This window comes from Xenopus laevis, chromosome 4L, assembly GCF_017654675.1.
Source record: "Xenopus laevis strain J_2021 chromosome 4L, Xenopus_laevis_v10.1, whole genome shotgun sequence".
Lineage (NCBI taxonomy): Eukaryota > Metazoa > Chordata > Amphibia > Anura > Pipidae > Xenopus > Xenopus laevis.
In genome coordinates this window covers 59,903,234-59,925,099 of record NC_054377.1, presented here as the reverse complement: position 1 = coordinate 59,925,099, position 21,866 = coordinate 59,903,234, and the positions used below count along the sequence as shown (strand labels likewise).

Below are 21,866 nucleotides of genomic sequence, written 5' to 3'. Positions count from 1 at the left end.
TCTTCCTTTAAGACCACAGCCACACCTTACTGTTTCTCAGCTGTGTATAAACACAAGTCAAGACATAGTCATTCTGCTGGCTCTGCTCACGCCTGCACTAACAGGCACTGGGATCTACCTGGGTGCAGAAACGGGTGGCACTAGCCATGAAAGCAAGTTGTTTTTAATTCTTGATCTTCTTGCTTGTAAAACTGTTAACCCTGCAAGTGCCAGCAGAGTTTCACATTTCACTTGCCGTTTTTTTTAAAAAATTTTGCACACTCACTTTATGGGTATTTCCTGGGAGTTTTTTGAGCATTTCTACCTCTGAAACATGAATTAGCGCTCTAGATACAAAAAAAATTACAAGATTTCATAGAATATTTAACAGATTTGAAAAACCGTATGCCTTGAATGTGCCAATACCAGATAATTATATATTTATGAAGATAAAACTACTATTATAGATAAAAAATTCCCAGCAGTGCATTATGATATTTTTAAAGCACTACAGCAGAATTCGGCATACTTCAGATTCTTGGTGTAGCCGAGGGAAACCATATTATTTTTAAAGTAAACATTCTGCCAAACCCAAAATACTGTAGGTAAATAGGTCTTTTACTCCTAATCACTTCAAGGCATTTCTGATCTTTGTGGTTTTTATTAACATTAACCCGAAGATTTGAGCTTTGACTGAAGAACACCTACGAAAATACAACTTTATCTTTGATAAATAACCCCCCTAGTATCTCCCATATATCATTAGGTACCAAGATAAAACCAGTGGCGGAGCCAAGTTCCTCATGTGAGTGGAAGCTTTTTCCCAGAGCTCTTCATTAAACAGCCCAAAAAGGTGCACAAATAGCGCATTCCACACTATATTTGCCCAACTAACAAACCCGCTGAGAGCCTAACTTCTCAGGAAAAAGATGGGACCCAGAAATCCGGTGAAAAAAAGACTCCAAAAAGGTATCGGAGTTCTCTACAGAACAGCACAAGAAACAATCAGGCGCCATCTTGGACCAACATGCAGACACCAGAATTTAATCTGCAAGCGCATTTTCTCCAGTCGCAGCAGCAGAAATTAAAACCATGCTGATGCAGCTCAGAACATCGCTGCAATATGATTTCAAGCTGTTCTCTGCTGAAATTAAAAATAGGTAAGAGACCTCATAGAGCGCACCAATCATATGGAACGCGAGTTCACATCAGCCCATAATGAAGTAGCCGACACGCAGCAAAGTATGGAGAAAGAGATGGCCAGGCTCACTGATAAAGTGGCGGACCTAGAAGATAGGTCCCGCCGATGCAATATAAGAATACGTAGAATCCCAGAAGGTATTAAACCGGAGGGCCTACTTTATAGACTTACTTCACAATTTATTACTAGATGCAACACAAATCGACCTGACAATCTATCGCATTCAGAGGGTCCCTAAGCCAAAAACGGCTCCTGAGGCGGCTCCAAGAGACATACTTACCAAGCTGCACTTTTTCAAAACCAAGATAAAACCAGAGCTGTCAACCTGGCAGAGTGCACAGTCGGGGGGAACTGGTGACGCGCGGATATGTGCCACTGGATTTTCATATAAAATTTTGGAAAATCATCAGTAGACCGCAAATTCTGGTAACTCTCGAAAAATTGGGGGGAGGTTTTGACAGCTCTGTAAAAGAGCATAATTAAGAATGCCAGAGGCTACCAAACAGTTTGATGCATATTATGTATAGGCTCACCAAAGTATCTAGCATGTAAGGACCCTGAAATAAAATTAGTGCATAAAAACTGGCCTGGAAGTCACATCAGCTATTGAAAAAGTAACACATTTAGTGCATTTATGTGGGGTAAAGCTACAAAAAAAAAATGTGTTTACCATAGAGAAAAATATTTTTGGAAGATACACATCCATGCAACATTCATTTATGAAAAATCAAGGTTTTGTTTTTTCACAATTCGAGAAAAAACACAACGAAAAACACGAGTACGAATATACTTGAGAATATTCTTTGTAATGTGGAATAGTCTACATTTATTAATGAATAAAACCTCAAAAAGTTGCCAAAAAAAACTCAGCAAGTAAAAGCTGGTGGGGAGTATAGAAGAAAATGGAAATGATCTCTGATAACTTTTAGTTTCCCAGTTTATTAAAACATTTGAGATATTCATGAATGTGACCATGAGATTCTCACTGTGTGTGACTTTTTTTTCTTGAATAAGCTAGCCTTTGAGAAAAAAAGTCACACACATTTTGTCGACCTTTTTATCCCTCGTCTGTGTTTTTTTTTCACAAACGATTTTGATAAATCTGCTGCAGAACGTAGAGTCTACGGACTGACAATTCAGTCCTTTTATCCACAGAATGTAGATTCTGTATTCTGTGGCACTTAAAGGATAACTAAAGAAGTAGGTAGAAATGTTGTACATTATGTTTTGTGCTTCTGTGCCAGCCCAAGGCAACCACAGCTCTTTAGAAGGGAAGATCTGTGCCTCCAAAGATGCCCCAGTAGCTCCCCATCTTCTTATCTGCTGATTCAATGCACATGTTCTGTGCTGTTGTCACTTACCTGATCTTAGGGATCCACTCACAATATACTGTATATACAGAATAGAAATGTCACAATATCAGGCTAATTAATACAGATAATTACAACATGGCAGCTCAGAAACCAGTGCAATTATCAGCAGAATTTATGTATCAGCCTTGTAGCATCAGCTTAAATTAGAGGCCAACCTCATTTTCTAATTCTATTTCTCATTTTTCTAAATTTGTGACGACCCCTAAGCGAAGCCTCTTGGCTACTCAGAGCCCACTGAGCATGTGAGTGTCAAGTTTGAAGTCCTGGATCATTGCTGCTATTGAGATACTGAAACTTTAGGCTGGTACAATAAGTTCAGCATGTAAAATATGACATTTTTAACCATTCATTTTTAGGGTTTAGTTCTCATTTAAAAATTTTAAAAAGTTGTCAGAACAAAACATGATAAACAAGAGTGTGCATAATAATTTACAATAGCAATGGAAGTCTTAAGAGTAAGATTTCCAGGTAATTGGCAAAAAAGGGACAAATGAAAATGTACACTAAATACAGAAGCATCCTTTTTTGTATTAAGTAAGCTAGAATGGTACTCACTAACTGGCTTATAAAAGTAACAGTAAAATGAACAGTAAAATGAAAGAGATGTTAAAATAAAAAAGACTATTTTTTAATAGTCCCCCACCACCTATCTAGGTATGCAGTCACTTTTGTTAATGAAATATTCAGACGTTTTGCATGAATAAAATTCATTTGGAAATAAGTAAATACATACAGACTGCTCCTTAAAGGAACAGTAACACGTGTTTTAAAGTACTGAAACCATCATTTACTTTTGCCCTGCACTGATCTGTTTGCTTCAGAAACACGAATATAGTTCATTTAAACAAGCTGATGTGTAGCAATGGAGGAAACTGAAAAAAGACTATATGGCACAGGCTAAATAATGGATAACACCATTATGTTCTACAGAGCTTATCTTCTGTGTTACCTGAGCCTTTTCTCCTTTGAATGGCTGCCCCCATTGCTACATAGCAGCTTATTTATATAAACAATAGTAGTGTTTCTGAAGCAAATACAGCAGTTTTACCAGTGCAGGGCAACACTGCATTATATTTGTGTTACTTTAAAACACTTTTCTTTTTTTTAAGTTACTGTTCCTTTAATGTGGCTAGCCATATATTTATAAATGAATATATTGTCTGTCCCCAGAAGTTTCTTTGGCTTACTCATTGAAGCTCTACCCAAATAAAGCCATCCAGATACCACTGTCATAGTGTTATATAACTAAAAACAGACGAAGACTGATTTTTTTTTTTCAATTCCCCATTAGGGATTAATTTAGAGAACGTACTGCTTTAATACATGTAAAAAGCAATGGATTTTAAAAAAGCTGCAGCATAAATCATAGGATAATAAAAGACCAAATGGAAAGTTTTTGTTTTCGGTGTACATAAAAGGGACAGTAGCATTTTATAGAGTTGCTGCCTCTTCTGGAACAAAATACGGATCTTTACAGCAGATTTCTTTCTTCCCTATAAATAACAATGGCGTCAGTTATGATTTCTACTAGTCTACTAGTAAAATGATGGCTAAATAAAAAGCCTACAGACAGCCATACATGGATCAGTGGCTGCGGCTCTTCTTCACTTCCCCCTCAGCCGATCCACAATGAATGGCCAGCATGTTGTGTCGGCAGCTGATGCTGGAACCAACCAATATCCATAGTACAAAGATATTAAAAAGGCACACATATAAAATAAAGTTTTGTACAATATTATTGATATGTATATGGTCAGCTTTATTGTCACTACACATCCTATCAACGGAGCTACATGGAGTGGATACTGTATAGGAAACGTGAACGTATGCATTTTCTTGGAGATATCCGCTTAGTGTAGTTCCACACAGGCCAACAATGGGCCTGTCAATGGAGCTATGGGGGTGAGCGCATTACAGCACATTCACTTTCCTTTGGCTCTAATGACTAAGCTTGAACTACACTCCGTGGTTTATTTATTAAAACTTGGGCTATCTGGGGCAAAACTTATAATTTTTAATGGAAAAAAAAAACTTGAATATTTTGAGATTTATTATAGTTGATGCTGCAAAAAGCCAGACGCCGAAAATCTGCCATTTCAGATCTGTCAAGGTCCTGTATAAATCAATACCTATCCCAATTTGAAGATATCATGCTGGGTTTAGCCTGATAATCTGATAAAATATGGGTTTTTGGGCAAAAACCCGAAAAAAAATGTCAAAAAGTGATTTAGGGGGAAAAAAAGTCTGAAAAATTGTACAATTCAGGTTTTAGTTCGATTTTATCGTCTGTTTCGTGATCCAATTTATTATTTTAATTAGGGATACACCGAATCCAGGATTCGGCCTTATTCAGCAGGATTCGGATTCAGCCGAATCCTTCTGCCCGGCTTAACCGAATCCGAACCCTAATTTAAATATGCAAATTAGGGGTGGGAGGGAAATCGGTTGACTTTTTGTCATAAAACAAGGAAGTAAAAAATGTTTTCCCCTTCCCACCCCTAATTTACAATGAAAATTAGGGTTCGGGTTCGGTATTCGGCCGAATCCTTCACCAAGGATTCGGGGGTTCGGCCAAATCCAAAATAGTGGATTCGGTGCATCCCTAATTTTAATTATAAATTTAATTATAAATCCTGTTAAACGGGATGAGAACCTCCATACAAATAACTTGTTTTAATATAGATAGATTTTATTTTTTTTCCAGTTTCACGTGATATGCACCTTTTCATACAGGGGGTCGCCGACTTCCTACTCCTTGGCTTCTTATGGCTGTATCACGTCCAAAGCAAAGTGCAACTATTGAGTGTTTTTGGGTTATTTTTTGCATAATTAACAAAAATGAGCCTTTATTCTTGCATAATTAACAGAAATACACTATAGATTTCTCAGCATGTGAGGAAGGTTAGCAAATAATGCATCACTTGTAACAGGGGACTTTAATAAAGCTCAAGGATCATATTGAGTAGGGCTGAAAAAAAAGCATCAACTAACTAGCGATGTGCGGGTCAGAAATTTTCTGACCAAACCCCATACCATACTGAATGTCCCAATTATTTTATAGAGCCGATCCTGATCCACCATCCAAAGACATCAGATTAGTGGGGCAAGATGGATACATCAAAGGGGATGGGAAAGGGGCAATGACATCACAAGCATGAGCGAGCCATGAGTTTGACCAATAACCCATCCACAACTTGCAACTATTGATAATAAGTCAGGCCAAACCTGCCCAACTCAACTAATACATTAATTTTGACATCTTAGAAATCTACTTCCTACAGGTTCAGGGAAACATGGGAGGGACAAATTTGAAGCTTTAAACTTAAGTCTTATAAAAACGATCAAAAATGAAAGCTGGAAAAGGTCATTGCAATCATCGGTTTTCTGAACCATTCTCTTTAGACAATACAGGTTAAAAAATTAATCATAGTATGAAGGGAAACATGCCCTTTACCTGCTACGGAAAGTGCTGGAAGTAACACATGGACGAGACTATCCATAACAAGAGCAATAATCCCTTTATGTACCAAATCAATGGTAAGTCCCATTAAAAAAAAAGAGAGAGAGGTGCACGTTTGCACTGGTACAGGCACAAATGCTGGAGGGCTAATGAGTACAAACTTGCACCACTAAGGTCAGATACACAATACTTGTGCCTGTAGCAGTGAATATAACTCTCAAAGGTACAACTGCAGTTTCCTTTGATTACCAGTAGGTAAAGTAAACAATGCCCAGTGTTGAACAAAAACTGTAAATCTAGGGTCAAACATGACAAATTGTCCAACGCAGCCTAAAAAGGTGAAAACCCGCATTATCAGATTTTGTCTGTGCACAAAGCATGTGAGTGTTGCAGACAAGATGGTGACCCCCTGTGACAGGTTTGAAATCCTTATAACAGCAAAAGGTACCATTTGACACATGGAGCCGGAGTGGGAATCACTCTATTTGCCTTAATGGGCCAGGCCAAAATATATGTACTATGGATATTGTTCAGGCAGGTTTGAAAACTAAGCTCTTTTTACTTCACACTGTTAGGGGCAGATTTTTAGAGGATCGAATTGAAATTCAAATTTCGTGTAGTGTAAATCGAGAATAGTCCAAATTCGATTAGAGTTTATAAAAAAAAAAAACTCGGAATGTATCATATACTGAACCTTTAAGAATTTGACTATTTGCCATCTAAAACCTGCCAAATTAGTGTTTTAGCCTATGGGGGACCTACAATCAATTTGCAGTCGTTTGGTGAAAAAATGTTTGTTTTTTATTGTGAAACAGCTCGAATTGAATTCCAATCGAGTTTGCAGGACGATCTTATTATTTTTTAATAGATTTCGTCTGGTTGTATTTGTTTTTTTGCATTTCGAGATTTTGGGAGTTTTTAGGAACTCGAATTTAAAAAATTCTAATTTTTTTTTAATGCATTTCATCGGGTTGTTTTTTTTTCCGAATTTCGAGATTTTGGGAGTTTTTAGAAACTCCCATAAACTCAAAATTCGACCCTTGATAAATCTGCCCTTATTGTTTAGGCTATGTACCGGTAGTCATTCTAGCAGCATCCAAATGTTTGGCCAGCGATTAAACTGCTTGGATAAAGAAGGGTATTGCCTAGTCTCCAGTCTGATCAGTTTTTTTTTCTATTTTTGAAACTGCAGAATGTGTAAACTGTCACATAATCCATTGACAGTTGTCAAAATATTTAGTAACAATTCCTTTCTAATTATTCTAATTAGAGATATTCTTTCATTAAAGGACATCAGTCAACTTAAATAGCCTCCCCCCACCAGAGGTGCTGGCTAATGGAACTGCACTCCTGTTGGGGGGGAAAAAAGCAATAGGCTGCCTACACTGGGTGCAGGAGGTCATGTTAGAGCATACATATACACATAATGAGTGAGTGCCATAACTCGCTCTTTATGCATCAGATTGTGAGATGTCAGAAGCTCATTACGCAGATGTGCGCTACACAACGTGGCTGCTCACAAAGGGAGCCCCCTCATATTTTAAGCAGCTTAAATATGCCTCATAGGATCCAAAAAGACAACAGTAATAGTATGGTCCAATTTATGGTAGCCCGAGCTTTCGTGCTCACGCAATAAGGAAACCCTATGCGAGTCCACTAATTATGCAGGGTTTCCTGCTGGAAAAAAAACTTGGCAAGTTTCAATAATTAAAAACTCGCAGCTTTTTAATTGGCCCCCCCGAGTGTTTTATACATAAACCTGCCCTTTGTCTGTATGAGAAACAGCCATTTTGGTTATGCCAGTATGTTATGTTACATATAATACCTGTACAAAGGTTAGAACTGCACTACAATAAGACTTGGAGATATTTTCACTAATTATATTTCAACAATATAATTGTAGTTATAATAGTGCTGCGTATTACATGGAAAAACCACAGTTCTTACCACATTCAAATAAAAATAGAACCTCGTGGAAAGATACCAAAGGCCACTCAATAGTATTTGCAAAAAAGTTGCAGTTCTATACTTTGTTTTTAAAGGTGAGCGCAATAGAAACAAAGTATAGAATATTAACATTTTTACAAGTGTTATACTATTGTGCGCCCTTTTATGGTGATGTTATGTTAAATGTGTATTTGTTTGTGGCCTAGTGCATATTTTTGTTTTATACGTTGTCTGCAAAGTCTTCCAGGTAGCTAACATTCCACGTCACACCCTTACCCAAATTTCCATATCAAAGGTGTGTCTTGGAATTGTAGTTGGTTACTACAGGAGCAAAAGATAAGGATGTAGGCAAGTTGGGGGGTTTATCTCGGCATCTGGTCAGTTGGGAGGTGAGCTGTGGGGGCAGGTGTCACAAACCATGATAAAAGAACCTTGAACAGGAGAGTGGGGGGGAGGAGAGAGTAGACTGGAGAAGAGACGGAGAAGCCGTTGGGGTCAGGGCACACAGGCAGATTCGGGGAGACTCGTCACCCGAAGTTGCATCACAAGGAAACTTCGGGCAACTTCTGAAAACGAATTGCTCTGAGTGTCATCCCGCTGGCAATTTACATTTTAGCCGACGGGAAGACAGGGGAGACTGTTCGGGGAGAAGAAGAGGAGATTTGTCAACGGGCAACTAATCTCCCCGAATCTGCCTGTGTGCCCTGACCCTAATAAGGGCTGAGACAAGTGGAGATTAGTCTCCTGCGACATATCGCCTGTTCTTTGGCCGAATAATGTCCCTGAACTGCCTTCCCGTGGCGGGATGGCACTCGGAGCGCTTTGCTTTCCGAAGGCTCAAATCAATACAATCTTATAAATATGCCGGTAGTAGCTTCTAGTAAGTGGAAAAAAAACCCCTTCAGAATAACCTGGTTTTGCAGACAAAAATATATCTAGATTAAAATGCTGCTTAAAAGGAATGAAGTGTCAGCCTCAGCCTGCAATTCAAAGAAGTAGCCCAGTTTGTATTCTTATACCTACCTGATTAAATTGCATCTCATAAATGTAATTGTATACCTTTATCCTAGGATGTACACACTTGAAAATGGAAAGGCTCTGCAGTTTACATAGGTCCTTCTATATTAGCACCTGGCCCTTTAACTGTGAATGTGAGCAAATTTGACACAAATGTTTGGATTAAGCGCCAGGACACAGTGGAATCCACCTGTCTTTAGCAGTGGACAGGCAGATTGCAAGAATGCGTACACTCAAGCGTTTGCAGCCAAAATCAACCTGTCAGCAATAGTTTCCTCTGAAGCTAATGGCAGGCCCCATGGCAGGATAACTGCAGTTTTCCACCAGCTCTCAAAGAATAAACCCCATCAAAATGACAGAATATATAAATTAGGACTTCTGAGTTTATAGATGCCACACATTCAATTCGGATTACATTCATTCATAATTTGCAATAATGTTAATCCCAAAAATAAATCGTTGACTCAGAATTACAGCACTAAATAAGCACACGTAGTTGAATCTGATGTGCACAATGTTTAAAGCTCTGGTTCTCACGATGATGGCAGGGAATCTTTCATTACAAATACTGTTCCGGATGCAACTGAATGAGAACATTTGGTATATGATCATTAATATGACCTGATACTAGGAGGCAGGAATGCTTCAAAACTGTGCTCGAGGAAAGATACTTCACTCCATCAGTTCTCAGACTAGCTTAGAAATGCAGCTAGATCAATTTCTCTAGATGTAGATTGGCTTCTCATTCAAGATGCTGCCCTTACAGTTTAGTTAAATCCTGGGGCCCCATTCTTTGTGCAATGCTGTGGTAGCATCTTACATTAAATGTCCCCTAAACCTTTCCCTGCATAAGTACATATTTATGAACCAATGTAAAGGGATTGTTCATGTTAAGGCTAATTTTTAGTATGCAAGCAACTTTTCGATTGGTCTTCGTATTATTTATTTTTTTAATTTCTGAATTATTTGCATTCATTTTGTGCTAATTTCTCTCTCTCAATCAGGGGTCACTGACTCCTGCAGCCAAAATAACTATTGATCCCTGATGCTTTACAGTCCTCGAGTTACATACACCCGACTTACATACAACTCATACTTACAAACGGAGGCTATTACAGTAATGTACTGGGGTTTAAATGGCCTTTATTAGCATTTAGATTAAATAAAACACCTGCTCCAATCCCCTCTGGCGTGTGTAGAGCACAAAAAGGTAAAAACAAATATGCACAAAAAGCTAAAAATAAATACTATGTTAAAACAGACATCTGTCTTGTTGCATTTAATAAGTAAATGTAGATGTTTCACCTTACATACAAATTCAATTTAAGAACAAACCTACAGACCCAATCTCGTACGTAACCCGGGAACTGCCTGTATTTGTCTTGTTATTGCTACTTTTATTACTTACATTTCTATTCAGCCCCCCTACTATTCCTTTCCCAGTCTTTTATTCAAGCTCTTCCAAGGCATTTTCAATACAAATCATCTATACTGCTCCTTCAATATAGCTTGAAACAAGCTAAAACTGACTTATATAGAGTGTGATATTTAACTGAACGTATATGAATTAATAAACATTTGCCCAGAGACAATATCTGACAGTAAACAAGGGTGGCTTTATAAACAGGGTGGCTTTATAGCCCTTCTCTCTATCTATAAGGTTTCTCAGGAGAAAATCTGACATAACTTGGTATCTCATCAGCAGTGATTTGTAGTCCAGCAACATCTGGGGACCCAGAAAAAAGGTCTTAATGTCACTCAATTGCAGCTTTTTGCCAACCCCAATATAAACAGGTCAAAGTGCTGAAGCTGTGAAAAGATTCTTTGATTGAAGCATCCCCAATGAGCTACAATAAATTACATAGGCATGCTTTAATAATTGTTTGCAACTGAAATATTAACCAACTAATAGAACAAGCCAACTTCAACACTGCTCAGGTAAACCTCATTCCAACAAAAACAAATATTTCCCAGTATGTTAAAAAATGTAATCTGAATTTGGCAACGGGGTGAGTTCATAGATGAAAACAAATGCCTCTGTAATCTTTGGCTTTTGTCTTTGGGTGTTACTTTATAACTTTCCTAAAATGTTTGGCCTGAGTAAATGCATTACTAGCTCCAGATAAAAAATCAAAAAGACAAATAATGATAGACTATTTTTATTACTATCTTTTTTTTCTTTTACATTTTTTTTTAAACATAATTATCATATCTTGACATGAATGGGGTAGAAAATAGGCTAGCAATATTCAAAAAGGTCATAACCACACAGAGGCATTACCTAGTTTGAAGGCTTCAGTTACAATCATAATTGTGTTTAAACAACACCTTTGTCAGGTGAAATTCGAAGCGACTTTTCAATTGGTCTTCATTATTTATTTTTTTACAGGTTTTTCTTAACTGTTTCCCTTTTTCTACTGACTATTTCCAGCTTTCAAATTGGGGTCACTGACTCCATATATAAAAAAAACAAATGCTCTGCAAAGCTACAAATTTATTGTTATTTTTTTATTACTCCTCTTTCGATTTAGGGCCTCTCCTATTCATATTGCAGTTACTTATTCAAACCAATGCATGGTTTCTAGGGTAATTTAGACCCTAGCAACCAGATTCCTGAAATTGCAAACTGGAGAGCTGCTATATAAAAAAAACAAAATAGCTCAAAATACCAAAAAAATTAAAAACAATTGCAAATTGTTTCAGAATATAATTTTCTACATCGTACTAAGGGGCCGATTCACTAAGGGTCGAATATCGAGGGTTAATTAACCCTCGATATTCGACTAGGAATTGAAATCCTTCGACTTTGAATATCGAAGGATTTAGCGCAGATAGTTCGATCGAACGATCAAAGGATTATTCCTTCGATCGAACGATTAAATCCTTCGAATCGAACGATTAAATCCTTCGAATCGAACGATTAAATCCTTCGAATCAAACGATTCCAAGGATTTAAATCCAACGATCGAAGGAATATCCTTCGATCAAAAAAAGATAGCCAAGCCTATGGGGACCTTCCCCATAGGCTAACATTGACTTCGGTAGCTTTTAGATGGAGAACTAGGGGGTCGAAGTTTTTTTTAAAGAGACAGTACTTCGACTAGTCGAACGATTTTTACTTCGAATCTTTCGATTCGAAGTCGTAGTCGAAGTAGCCCATTCAATGGTCGAAGTAGCCCAAAAAAAACTTCAAAATTCGAAGTTTTTTAACTTCGAATCCTTCACTCGAAGTTAGTGAATCGGCCCCTAAAAGTTAACTCAAAAGTGAACAACCCCTTTAATAGAAAAATTAATTAATCCACATTGGAAGCAAAATAAGCCTATTGGGTATATTTAAGGTTTAAATGATTTAGAAGACTTATGGTATAAAGAACCAAATTAAAGAGATCACTTATCTGGAAAAAACAATGTCCCAAGTATTCAGGATAACAGATCCCATATTTGTATTACATCTTAGGGCATAACCATATATATAAAAAAATAAAGATAGGCTGTGCAAAATAAAAAATATTTCAATACAGTTGTTTAGCCAAAAATATAATATATAAAGGCTGGAGTGATTGGGTTTCTAACAATAACCAGAACACTACTTCCTGCTTTGCAGCTCTCTTGGTTTCAACTGATTGGCCAGGCCGGTAAAATACCAGCCAGGTGGCAACCCTAGTTGGAGGCGCTGAATAAAATTTAAGTTATAGAAACATTGCAGCTACAAACTACATATATCCAACACAATATGTCAGATGTGAACGTTGCACGCTGCGTCTTCATCCGACAGTCGTGTTGTGTGTAGTTTGTATCTGCGATGTTTCTACAACCTACATTATATTCAGCACCTCTGATTTGTCACCGGCATTTCCTCTCAGCGGGACGCATCAAATCACATCGAGCCATGGAGTTCTGCCCTAAAGGCTGGCAAAGTGCAGATATGAAAATCAAATGCACCAAAACACATTGGGCAGTTGCAGCTGACTGCACCAACTTTCTGGTCACCAGTCAAGTTTTAATAAACCTTGTTAATACATAAATATTAACCATGGATTTGATCATCTGTGAATAAATACCATTACACATTACATTGAAGGAAGGTATGACTTTAGAACGTGCAAAGTATCAATAGATTACTTGCTGGTGAGGTAAAAAAATTCTACAATAGGTTCTTTGTACTGCAAATGCTTGATACACTCACAGTAACACATTATAATACACAAAAGCCATGAATATCCTTATAAACTGTGAAGGCCTTGTGTTTTTATATGGTCATGAAACTCCTCTGTAAATTATAACATCCTTATATTTTACAAGAGAGGGTACTTTTTTTCACTATATAATACACAAGAGCCACGAATATCCTGGAAATTATATCCTTATAATACACAAAAGCCATGAATATCCTGTAAAATATATCCTTATAAACGGTGAGTTCTGATGTCATCAGTTATAAACGGTGAGTTCTGATGTCATTTCTGTCACATGACTCACTTAAATTTGTGTATTATAATAAATAAAGTACCCCCCGTTGTAAAATATGAGGATATTAGAAGTAACCTCGGAGTTCCATGACCTGTATAAAAACACTCGGCCTTCGGCCTCGTCTTTTTATATGGTCATGAAACTCCTCGGTAACTTATAATATCCTTATATTTTACAAGAGGGGGTACTTTATTCACTATATAAAAAGTGCTCAGTGATGTAATTTCTGTCACATGACTCACTGAAACTTCGGTCACCTCGGAGTTCCATGACCTGTATAAAAACATGACATTGGCTTATTGTTTATATGGTCATGAAACTCCTTGGCAACTTATAACATCCTTATAGTTTACAAGAGGAGTACTTTATTCACTATATATTAGTCATGTGCGGGTCAGGTAAAACCCGACTTTCACCCGGCCTCCCTCCACTCGCACCAAGCTCGACTTCTTAGTTCCTTTCATAGACCCGCCCTGCGGTGATGTCACAAAAGGGGCAAGGCGAGCAGGGGCACAGCTATAAAAGTGGAAGCAGGAAGTGTAAGGTGGCCACCCTATCACACAATATATATATCAGTCCATGAACACCATCCAGTGTGTATCAAGTAATTTATTGGCACATGGGATCACACACACACACACTACACTTTTATTGAAGTAAGAGACTGATGTTTCGGCCTGGTCCCAGGGCTTTCTCAAAGTGAGAAAGGCCTGCGACCAGGCTGAAACGTCGGAAAGAGTGAAGCGGACTCCATTTTGCTAAGAGAGGGACAAAAAAAATTCTTCTAAACCCACATATACACCCCCATATCAGTCTCTGGATCAACTCTGAACTGTGTTTTTTATACGGTTACCTTAAAATAAGCTTTTAAATTTCTCATTGGCCCAAAATGCAGAGCCTTTCTAATTGAACCTCCTTTCCTCAAAACCTTCCTTACCATAAGTTGTATTGCCATCCAAATACTCTCCCTTCTTCCTGTACCTGAGCAGCTGAACATTTGGCAAATTAGTTACAGAACCACCAACATGCCCATCACTTCTAGAAGAAACCTCATTAACCTCAACCACCACTTCACCAGCGCCTGCTCAAGCTGCAGTGTGACTTACTGTGAAAAACAACATGGATGCTGTTCACACAAAGCACACTACTGAATAGCTTCTCATACTAACAACACATCTACCCCCTCCCCCCCAAATGTTTGGATAATAAAAGAGAGACCGCAAACTTCACTCAAAGAATTATTCAGGCAATTTAATTTCCTCTGCAGTGAGTCGTTACCATCGTGAAGACTGCAATTTGGGACAGCCTTACTGTGTCGCATAGAAATACACAATGTAGCCCCATCTATGTCTTTAGGAACGTCCTCAAATCGGCCCTAGTACCGCGTCTCTGCATCTGAAGGAAAACACACTACAGAAGCTATTCCCTCAAGAAATGTGCTTTACTGCACAAACGTCCCGCTCACAGCAGCTCATCCGCAGCATTACAGCGCGTTTCAATTACCGTTTGGGGGCGAATTCTCGTGTTGTTTTGTGGGCGATAATGGCGTCCTTCCTCGCGAGAGAATAAAAGGCCTCCTCGTATAATCCCGTCTTCCGTCTACTAAACACAGCGCCTTGTGCGGCTGCTCAGAACATTCGGCACATGGCTGCGGCTAGTTCCTAGAGGCGCGTCGTCCGCTGGTGACGTCACGACGTTATGTTAACACTGAAACGAGGGGTGTTTGTAGAGTCCCCGTGACTGAATAAAGCCCTATCTTTCATAATGGCTGTCGAATTTGTGTTTTTTTTTTCCAATATTTTTGGAGAGTTAGGGTCAGTTTACTGTGTGTTGTGAGTTTATTTGTGGGTGCTGAGAGCTGTCGGAACGGGGGAGGAGTTACAGAAAGTTGAATGGGCGGAGGTGATAGCCGAGAGTTTTGTGAGGTGTTCCTAAGAGCTGTATGGGGTGCTGAGGTGTTGATTGCTATGGGGGTTGGGGTTGCTGGAGAGCTTTATGAAGTTGCTGCTGAGAATGTTTGGATTTGGGACAGTAAGAAGGGTCTCTATATATGTGTCATATGACATGGGGGGGGGTTGAGGCAGTGTGTGTGTGGCTACTATGTATTAGGGTTGCCACCGGCTTTTATGGTTAGGGTTGCCACCTGGCCCGTATTTTACCGGCCTGGCCTGTAAAAATGATAGTTGATCCCAATGTTATTAATAGGGAAAATTGATAAATATATAGGAAGGCAGGTATTTTATTCCGGAAAAGGTGGCAACCCTAGGTATGGTTGATCCCAATGATGTTAATAGGGAGAAAAGATAGATATATAGGAAGGCCGGCATTTTCTTTTTACATAAAAGGTACAACCCTACTTGATATTTGGGATGGGCATATGGTGGCGCGTCAAAAAAAAAAAGGCATGCTTTGAATTTTCTTTATTGGGCGTTGGCGTCGGGCGACATTTCGCCAGCGGCAGATTTTTGGCGAAACTAAATGGGTCAAAGTCGCCCAAGCCTACTCGGTATATGTACAAGATAGGGGGATTTGGGGCAATATGTGGGTCCCTGGTATATCAGTTGTCATGATGGGGCTGTGTGTAGGGCCCCTAGGTATATTTCCTACTGGGAGGGTGGGTGGTGGACAGTGTGTAGGGCTTCTAAGTATATGTGGCTGGACCCAAACACAGAGGTTATCAGGGTTCTGCATTTAACCTGTGTGCTGGGTTTTTTTTTTTTTGTAATGCCCATTCACAGTATCCCATAGTGTGTTGGCCACTAGGAAATAGACCCTTGCTATAAAATACACAATATTCTAGTGGCTTGCAGTGTCCTATATGAGCCAATCTCTACTGCACGGAGCGTGAGAGAAATTAATCAGAAAATGTCACAATTTACTTTTAATTATTGCTGGTTAAATTATGATTTAAAATAAAATTACCTAAATATTATTCATTTTCTATGTTTCCAACTTTATTTTATAGTTTAGGACACCCTTACTGTGTTGTGTACAAATACAGAATGTATCCCCATGTACGTCTTTAGTAACTGCGGGCCCATCGGACGTCCTAAAACCGGCCCTGGTACCGTGTCTCTGAAGCTTAAGGAAAACACACCACAGAAGCTATTCCCTCAAGAAATTTGCTTTACTGAACAAAAATCCTGCTCACAACAGATCATCCGCAGCACTACAGCGCGTTTCAATTACCGCTCGGGGGTGAATTCTCGTGTTGTTTTGTGGGCGATTATGGTAAAATACCGGCCAGGTGGCAACTCTACATGGGGCTGTGTGTAGGGCCCTTAGGTATATTTCTGACTGGGAGGGTGGTTTGCAGTATGTAGGGCTTCTAAGTATGTGTGGCTGGACACAAACACAGAGGTTATCAGGGTTCTGTATATGAAGGGTAATTTACTATGACCCTGGGCAGAAGTGCAAGCCCTGTACTTACCATCTGCCATAAGTAAGACACGTGGCAATCTGTCAAGCCTGGGAAAGTAGGGTGCAAAATGCAGGAAAAACAGCAAATGCACCTTTTTTTGCACTACTGGAACAGAGTAAAGCTGAGCACACTCCTTCTTTTGTTCAGATAGCCTGGTGCACAGTGTAAGAGGGTACGGCAACTCCCAAATACGACAATTGTGCAGAGATACACTGGCACACAAGGCAATTAAAGTGCAGGGTTACCCCTTGCGGTTTAGTTTGTGCGAACGTGCAACGTTTCGGGGCCCCGAAACGTTGCACGTTCGCACAAACTAAACCGCAAGGGGTAACCCTGCACTTTAATTGCCTTGTGTGCCAGTGTATCTCTGCACAATGACCTTTTTTTGTACCCCCTTCCTTTATGTAAGAACAAGATTTAATTTAGATTTAGACTGATTTAATGTAGTTTAATGCAGGGCAATGTTCCCTTTAAGATGTACGCACTCTCACAAATTTTGAGGCCAGCATACACTCAATTTTAACAAACACAAAGAATTATGTGTGAAAACATATAATTTTGCATTTATTCTGACCTGCGCACAAACAAATTTGTAGCTAAACCTTGTTGCAGAGCTCAGGAGGGGGGTACTTTTCTAACGATAAGCACTTTGTGCAGTATACATACTCTACTCTACTGTGCATATCATTTGCCTTCCTATATATTTTTTTCCCCTATTAATAACATTAAAATCAACCATTACTCTTAACGACCAGGCTGGTAAAATACCAGCCAGGTTGCATCAGAAATTGTTCTGAACTTTTGCTTTGGGGAATGGCTGCACTCTTTACCTTGCACCAAACAACAAAAAATGCAGCATTAGTGTTTATGCATGGAGCACTTCTGCCCAGGGTAATGGCTCTGTTCTTCACCTCGCACTGGATAAAAAAAATGCCCTCCGAAAACCAGCAGCAGGTATTAAAGAAGAGGGAAAGATAATTATTTGAAATACTTGGCAGCATTCATGATACGTGTACAGGGCATCATTGGTCTGCTATATTTATTTCTAGAAGCTTGTGAGATGTATTGGTGTGTAAAGAGTATGTGTTATGTACATTTATGAACATGAAACACCATATTTAGCTGCAGCTAACTAATTTCATGAGTGAGAAAATGGTTAAAATTTTTCTAGGATATTGTGCAGAGACTACAGGGTCATACAACATGCAAGGCAGGGTGTAAATTATGAAAAGGTGTATAATCCACCATGTTTTTGCACTTAACACTCTGGCTTGCATGTTTCATATAATTATGTGTGTAATTAGTTAGCTGCATCTAAATATGGTGTTTCTTTGTAATATATTCACAAGTCTCTACATTGGCAAGTTCAATTTAGGATGCACCAGCAGAGCAGTTCACAATAGAGTCCTGTATTTACTGCCTGGCAAGTCACTAGACTGGGCTGCCAGTGCTGAGCTCTGCAACTTGCAACACAGCACAGTCAACCCCTCAACAGAAGTGCTCCTTGAATGAGTGTACTTTTGTGCTTTTTAGTGCTCTTGTACTTCTGCATAGGGTCTTTGTAAATGACAACTTTTATGTAGCACTGTATTTAGGTCCAATGCCACCCTAGACACCGGACCTTAGAGCACCCCCAAGTTGCAGTCACCGCGCCACAATGTCAACCACAAGCCCTCCCCCCAGATCCGCAACCACATTTACAGGTCAAGTCTCCAACAGTGGCTGGGGAGAGTTTTATTTTTCGGTCTCTAGTTAAAAAACAAAGTATAAAGGTACCAGAGGGCTGCCCTCTTAAAGCTGCTGCCATAGCATACCTCCCAACTGTCCCTTTTTCGGAGGGACAGTCCCTCATTTGTACTGGAAAGTCCCTCTTTTCTCTGCACTAAACAGCCAGAAAAAGAAACAAAGTTTCTCACTTAATTGGCTTTTAGCAGAGAGCCCAGAACAGCTAACAGGTGCAAATATGATACTTTGTAACAATTTTGAGACACAAAAACACAGTTTAGATAAGGAGAAATATTTTCAAACTTTCATAACCTGCCAAATTTTGTAAAACAAACATGGTAATTAGGGGGTGTGGCCACAGAAAGGGGTGTGGTCAAAAAATTGCTGCGCTACGTTCGGGAAAAAAATTTTTGGCCCTCTTTTATACTTCCAAAATGTTGGGAGGTATGCCATAGGCACAGGCCCTCAGGTGCCTATTTTTTGGTATCTTTTTTTTTGGTATTTATCTTTGGTAAATAAAGTTGGAAATATGTATCTACAGGCTGCATCTCAGTATCACACAAACTGTTTGGTGAGACTTTACATATTAACTAACCTCAATACATCTCATAGAAGACTGTTAAAGACTATCACTTTTTTTTAAACCAAGTCATTTCTTGATTGCCTGGGAATGACACATTTTTTGTTGAACAGATTTTTTGGTGGTACAGCCAACCAGAGTCTAGCATGTCAGGTGGCTGTAGTACCAGAAATCATTTGTTTGTATTAGAAATAATTTTTGTAACCCCACGAAATCACACACACTCCCGCTGAAGATGTCAGCCTCGGAACTGAAGTTGCTACAACTCAATTTTGATTACAAATGGGAGACTAACTCCATTACGTACCTGGGGATACAACTGACCTCATCTTATGACACATTATACAAGGCCAACTACCCCAAGCTGTTGGATAAACTTAAGAAGGACTTACTCACTTGGCACACATACCACCTCTCTTGGTTTGGCAGGATTGCTGCGGTTAAAATGACATTACTACCACGATTGTTGTATCTGTTTAGAACACTACCGTTACACTTCCCAGAACAGTCCGCTCGTATCCTCCAAAGGTCAATATCAGATTTTAGTTGGTGTGGTAAGAAACCAAGAATCAAGGCGGAGATCATGACTAAGCCGAAATCTATGGGGCGTTTGGGGGTCCCCAACGTACATCGATACTATATAGCTAGCAGATTGGAGGCTATGATACATGTGCATGCCCCAACCAGCGAACCCTGGAAGGAAATTGAAAATCACTTTATCTATCCCCTCCAGCTAGCTCACCTTTTCTGGATACCTAAAGCTTCCAGAAATGCCTCCCTGAATGTTTTACCCACGTCACGACAGGCTTTGGATCTTTGGGATGCAGTGTCTATAAAGTTGGGTCTGAGTACTTCTAATTCCAGATTTAGGACTATTTTTCACAATACTGATTTCACACCGGGTTGCTCTCCACTTGATTTTACTCCATGGATAGTGGCAAATCTGACTACCCTTACTGCCTTTCTGACGGACCAGACAATGATCTCGTTTCAACAATGTAGAGAAAAACATGACATACCACACTCACAATTTTTCAGATATCTACAAATCAGACATTACATGGACACGGCCCTTAAGTCCGCCACGAACACTACACTAACGTACTTTGAAACCATTTGTCACAACCGATCATACCCGACTCATCTCATCACCAGTCTCTACAGCTCCATTGCATCAGACACCACTACTTATCGCCAACCCTACATGACGAAATGGGAGGAGGACCTTGGTTTTCCGGTTTCAGACAAAACATGGTCATGCATATGGGACACGGCCAGAAAGACGTCCATTTGTGCAGTCTCTGCCGAGAGAGCATATAAGATTATATTTAGATGGTACTATACCCCGTTACGCATCAGTAAACTCAGCGGCAATCCAGACCATGCTAACTGTTTCAGGGGTTGCGGAGCACAGGGATCATTTTTACACACCTGGTGGACGTGCACAGTTGCCCGAGAATTTTGGGGGAAGGTGGCCACTCTGCTTTCAGAGGTCCTCCAGGTCACTATACAAGCCTCCCCACACACCTTTCTTTTAGGCATGAAAATCCCAGAAATACACTCGAAAAGTTCGCACAAACTGGCCACACACATTCTTACAGCAGCAAGATCTTTACTGGCAGCTAATTGGAAAAAGCCGCTAATACCGGGCGTACAGACCCTTGTAACAAAAGTTAATTGGATCAGAGCGATGGAGTCCATTCGAACCAGGCTTTTGGATAGAAGTTATGAGGAGGAGCTGGAGTGGCATCCGTGGACCCGTTACTTGGAAGTGCTTTAGCTGAGGACAAATGTGGCGATGTGAGCCACTGCACCTGGACGGTGTAGGACATGTTACCTTCGTTTAGATGTACTTCTATGGTTGAACGCACTGCTATTTCTGACCCTTTCCTCTATTCTTTATTTTCCTTTCCCCTTTTTTCTTTTTCTTTATCTTTCCCTTCTCAACCCCCTATCCCCCCTTTTATAATTGACAATACAGTCACTTTAGCTTTTTTGAGGTATTGGTTCATATGTGGAAACTGCATTTATAGATCTGCTGTCTAGATACCTCCTTTGTTACTACTTCAGCCGATGTCCTTTTGTTGCATTACGTTCTGCAATCTGTACTGTATTGGTAAAAATCAATAAAAATTTCAAATTTAAAAAAAAAAGAAATAATTTTTGTCTGAAATTAGATGTGTATTGATGTGTCGCAGACACTTCCTAATTCACTGTTCCTCATACAGTATGTGTACATAGTGTTTATTGATAAACAGTAAATTGGAGTTGTGATAAAAGAAAGAAAAATCCCTTGCCCCATGTATAAACAGGGTACATTTTCATTTCATTATCCCTATGTGGGAAACAGCCTGAAAATATCTCAGTTTAAACAAGGACATTTTGTCATGTGGATCACTAATCAATATTTAGGATATGATCTTTTATACGTCATATCAGATGGTTTCCTTGGGGATTAGCCACAGGAACATTGCTTACGTCGCCCTTTTATGTTTGTCTTTCACTATGTATGCTCTCCATTTAAATGTTGCATGTTCCAGCTCAGTCATGGGACCTGTGCTGTTATCTTTGATAAAGATTAACTACCTGCCCATGCAACATAAATGACAGATAAGGATGCACCAGTCTAGTGCGTCTCATATTGAAAAATATTCTCTAAATTCACAGATTTTTTTTACACTTGTGTTCAACAT

At 39.3% G+C, this 21,866-nt stretch overlaps 1 protein-coding gene across 3 annotated transcripts in view; it reads right to left on the bottom strand.

The window, feature by feature from the left end:
- The window catches only part of banp.L (BTG3 associated nuclear protein L homeolog), a 221,218-nt gene extending 205,844 nt beyond the window's left edge, over window positions 1-15,374 (bottom strand). For 2 of the 3 annotated variants that reach the window (XM_018257988.1, XM_041590205.1), the window contains exon 1: window positions 14,726-14,944. In XM_018257988.1, the coding sequence (XP_018113477.1) occupies window positions 14,726-14,791 (66 nt within the window). In that variant the 5' untranslated portion in view covers window positions 14,792-14,944. The other variant, XM_018257989.2, reaches the window with a different exon arrangement.
- Between the last annotated feature and the right edge of the window lie 6,492 nt (window positions 15,375-21,866).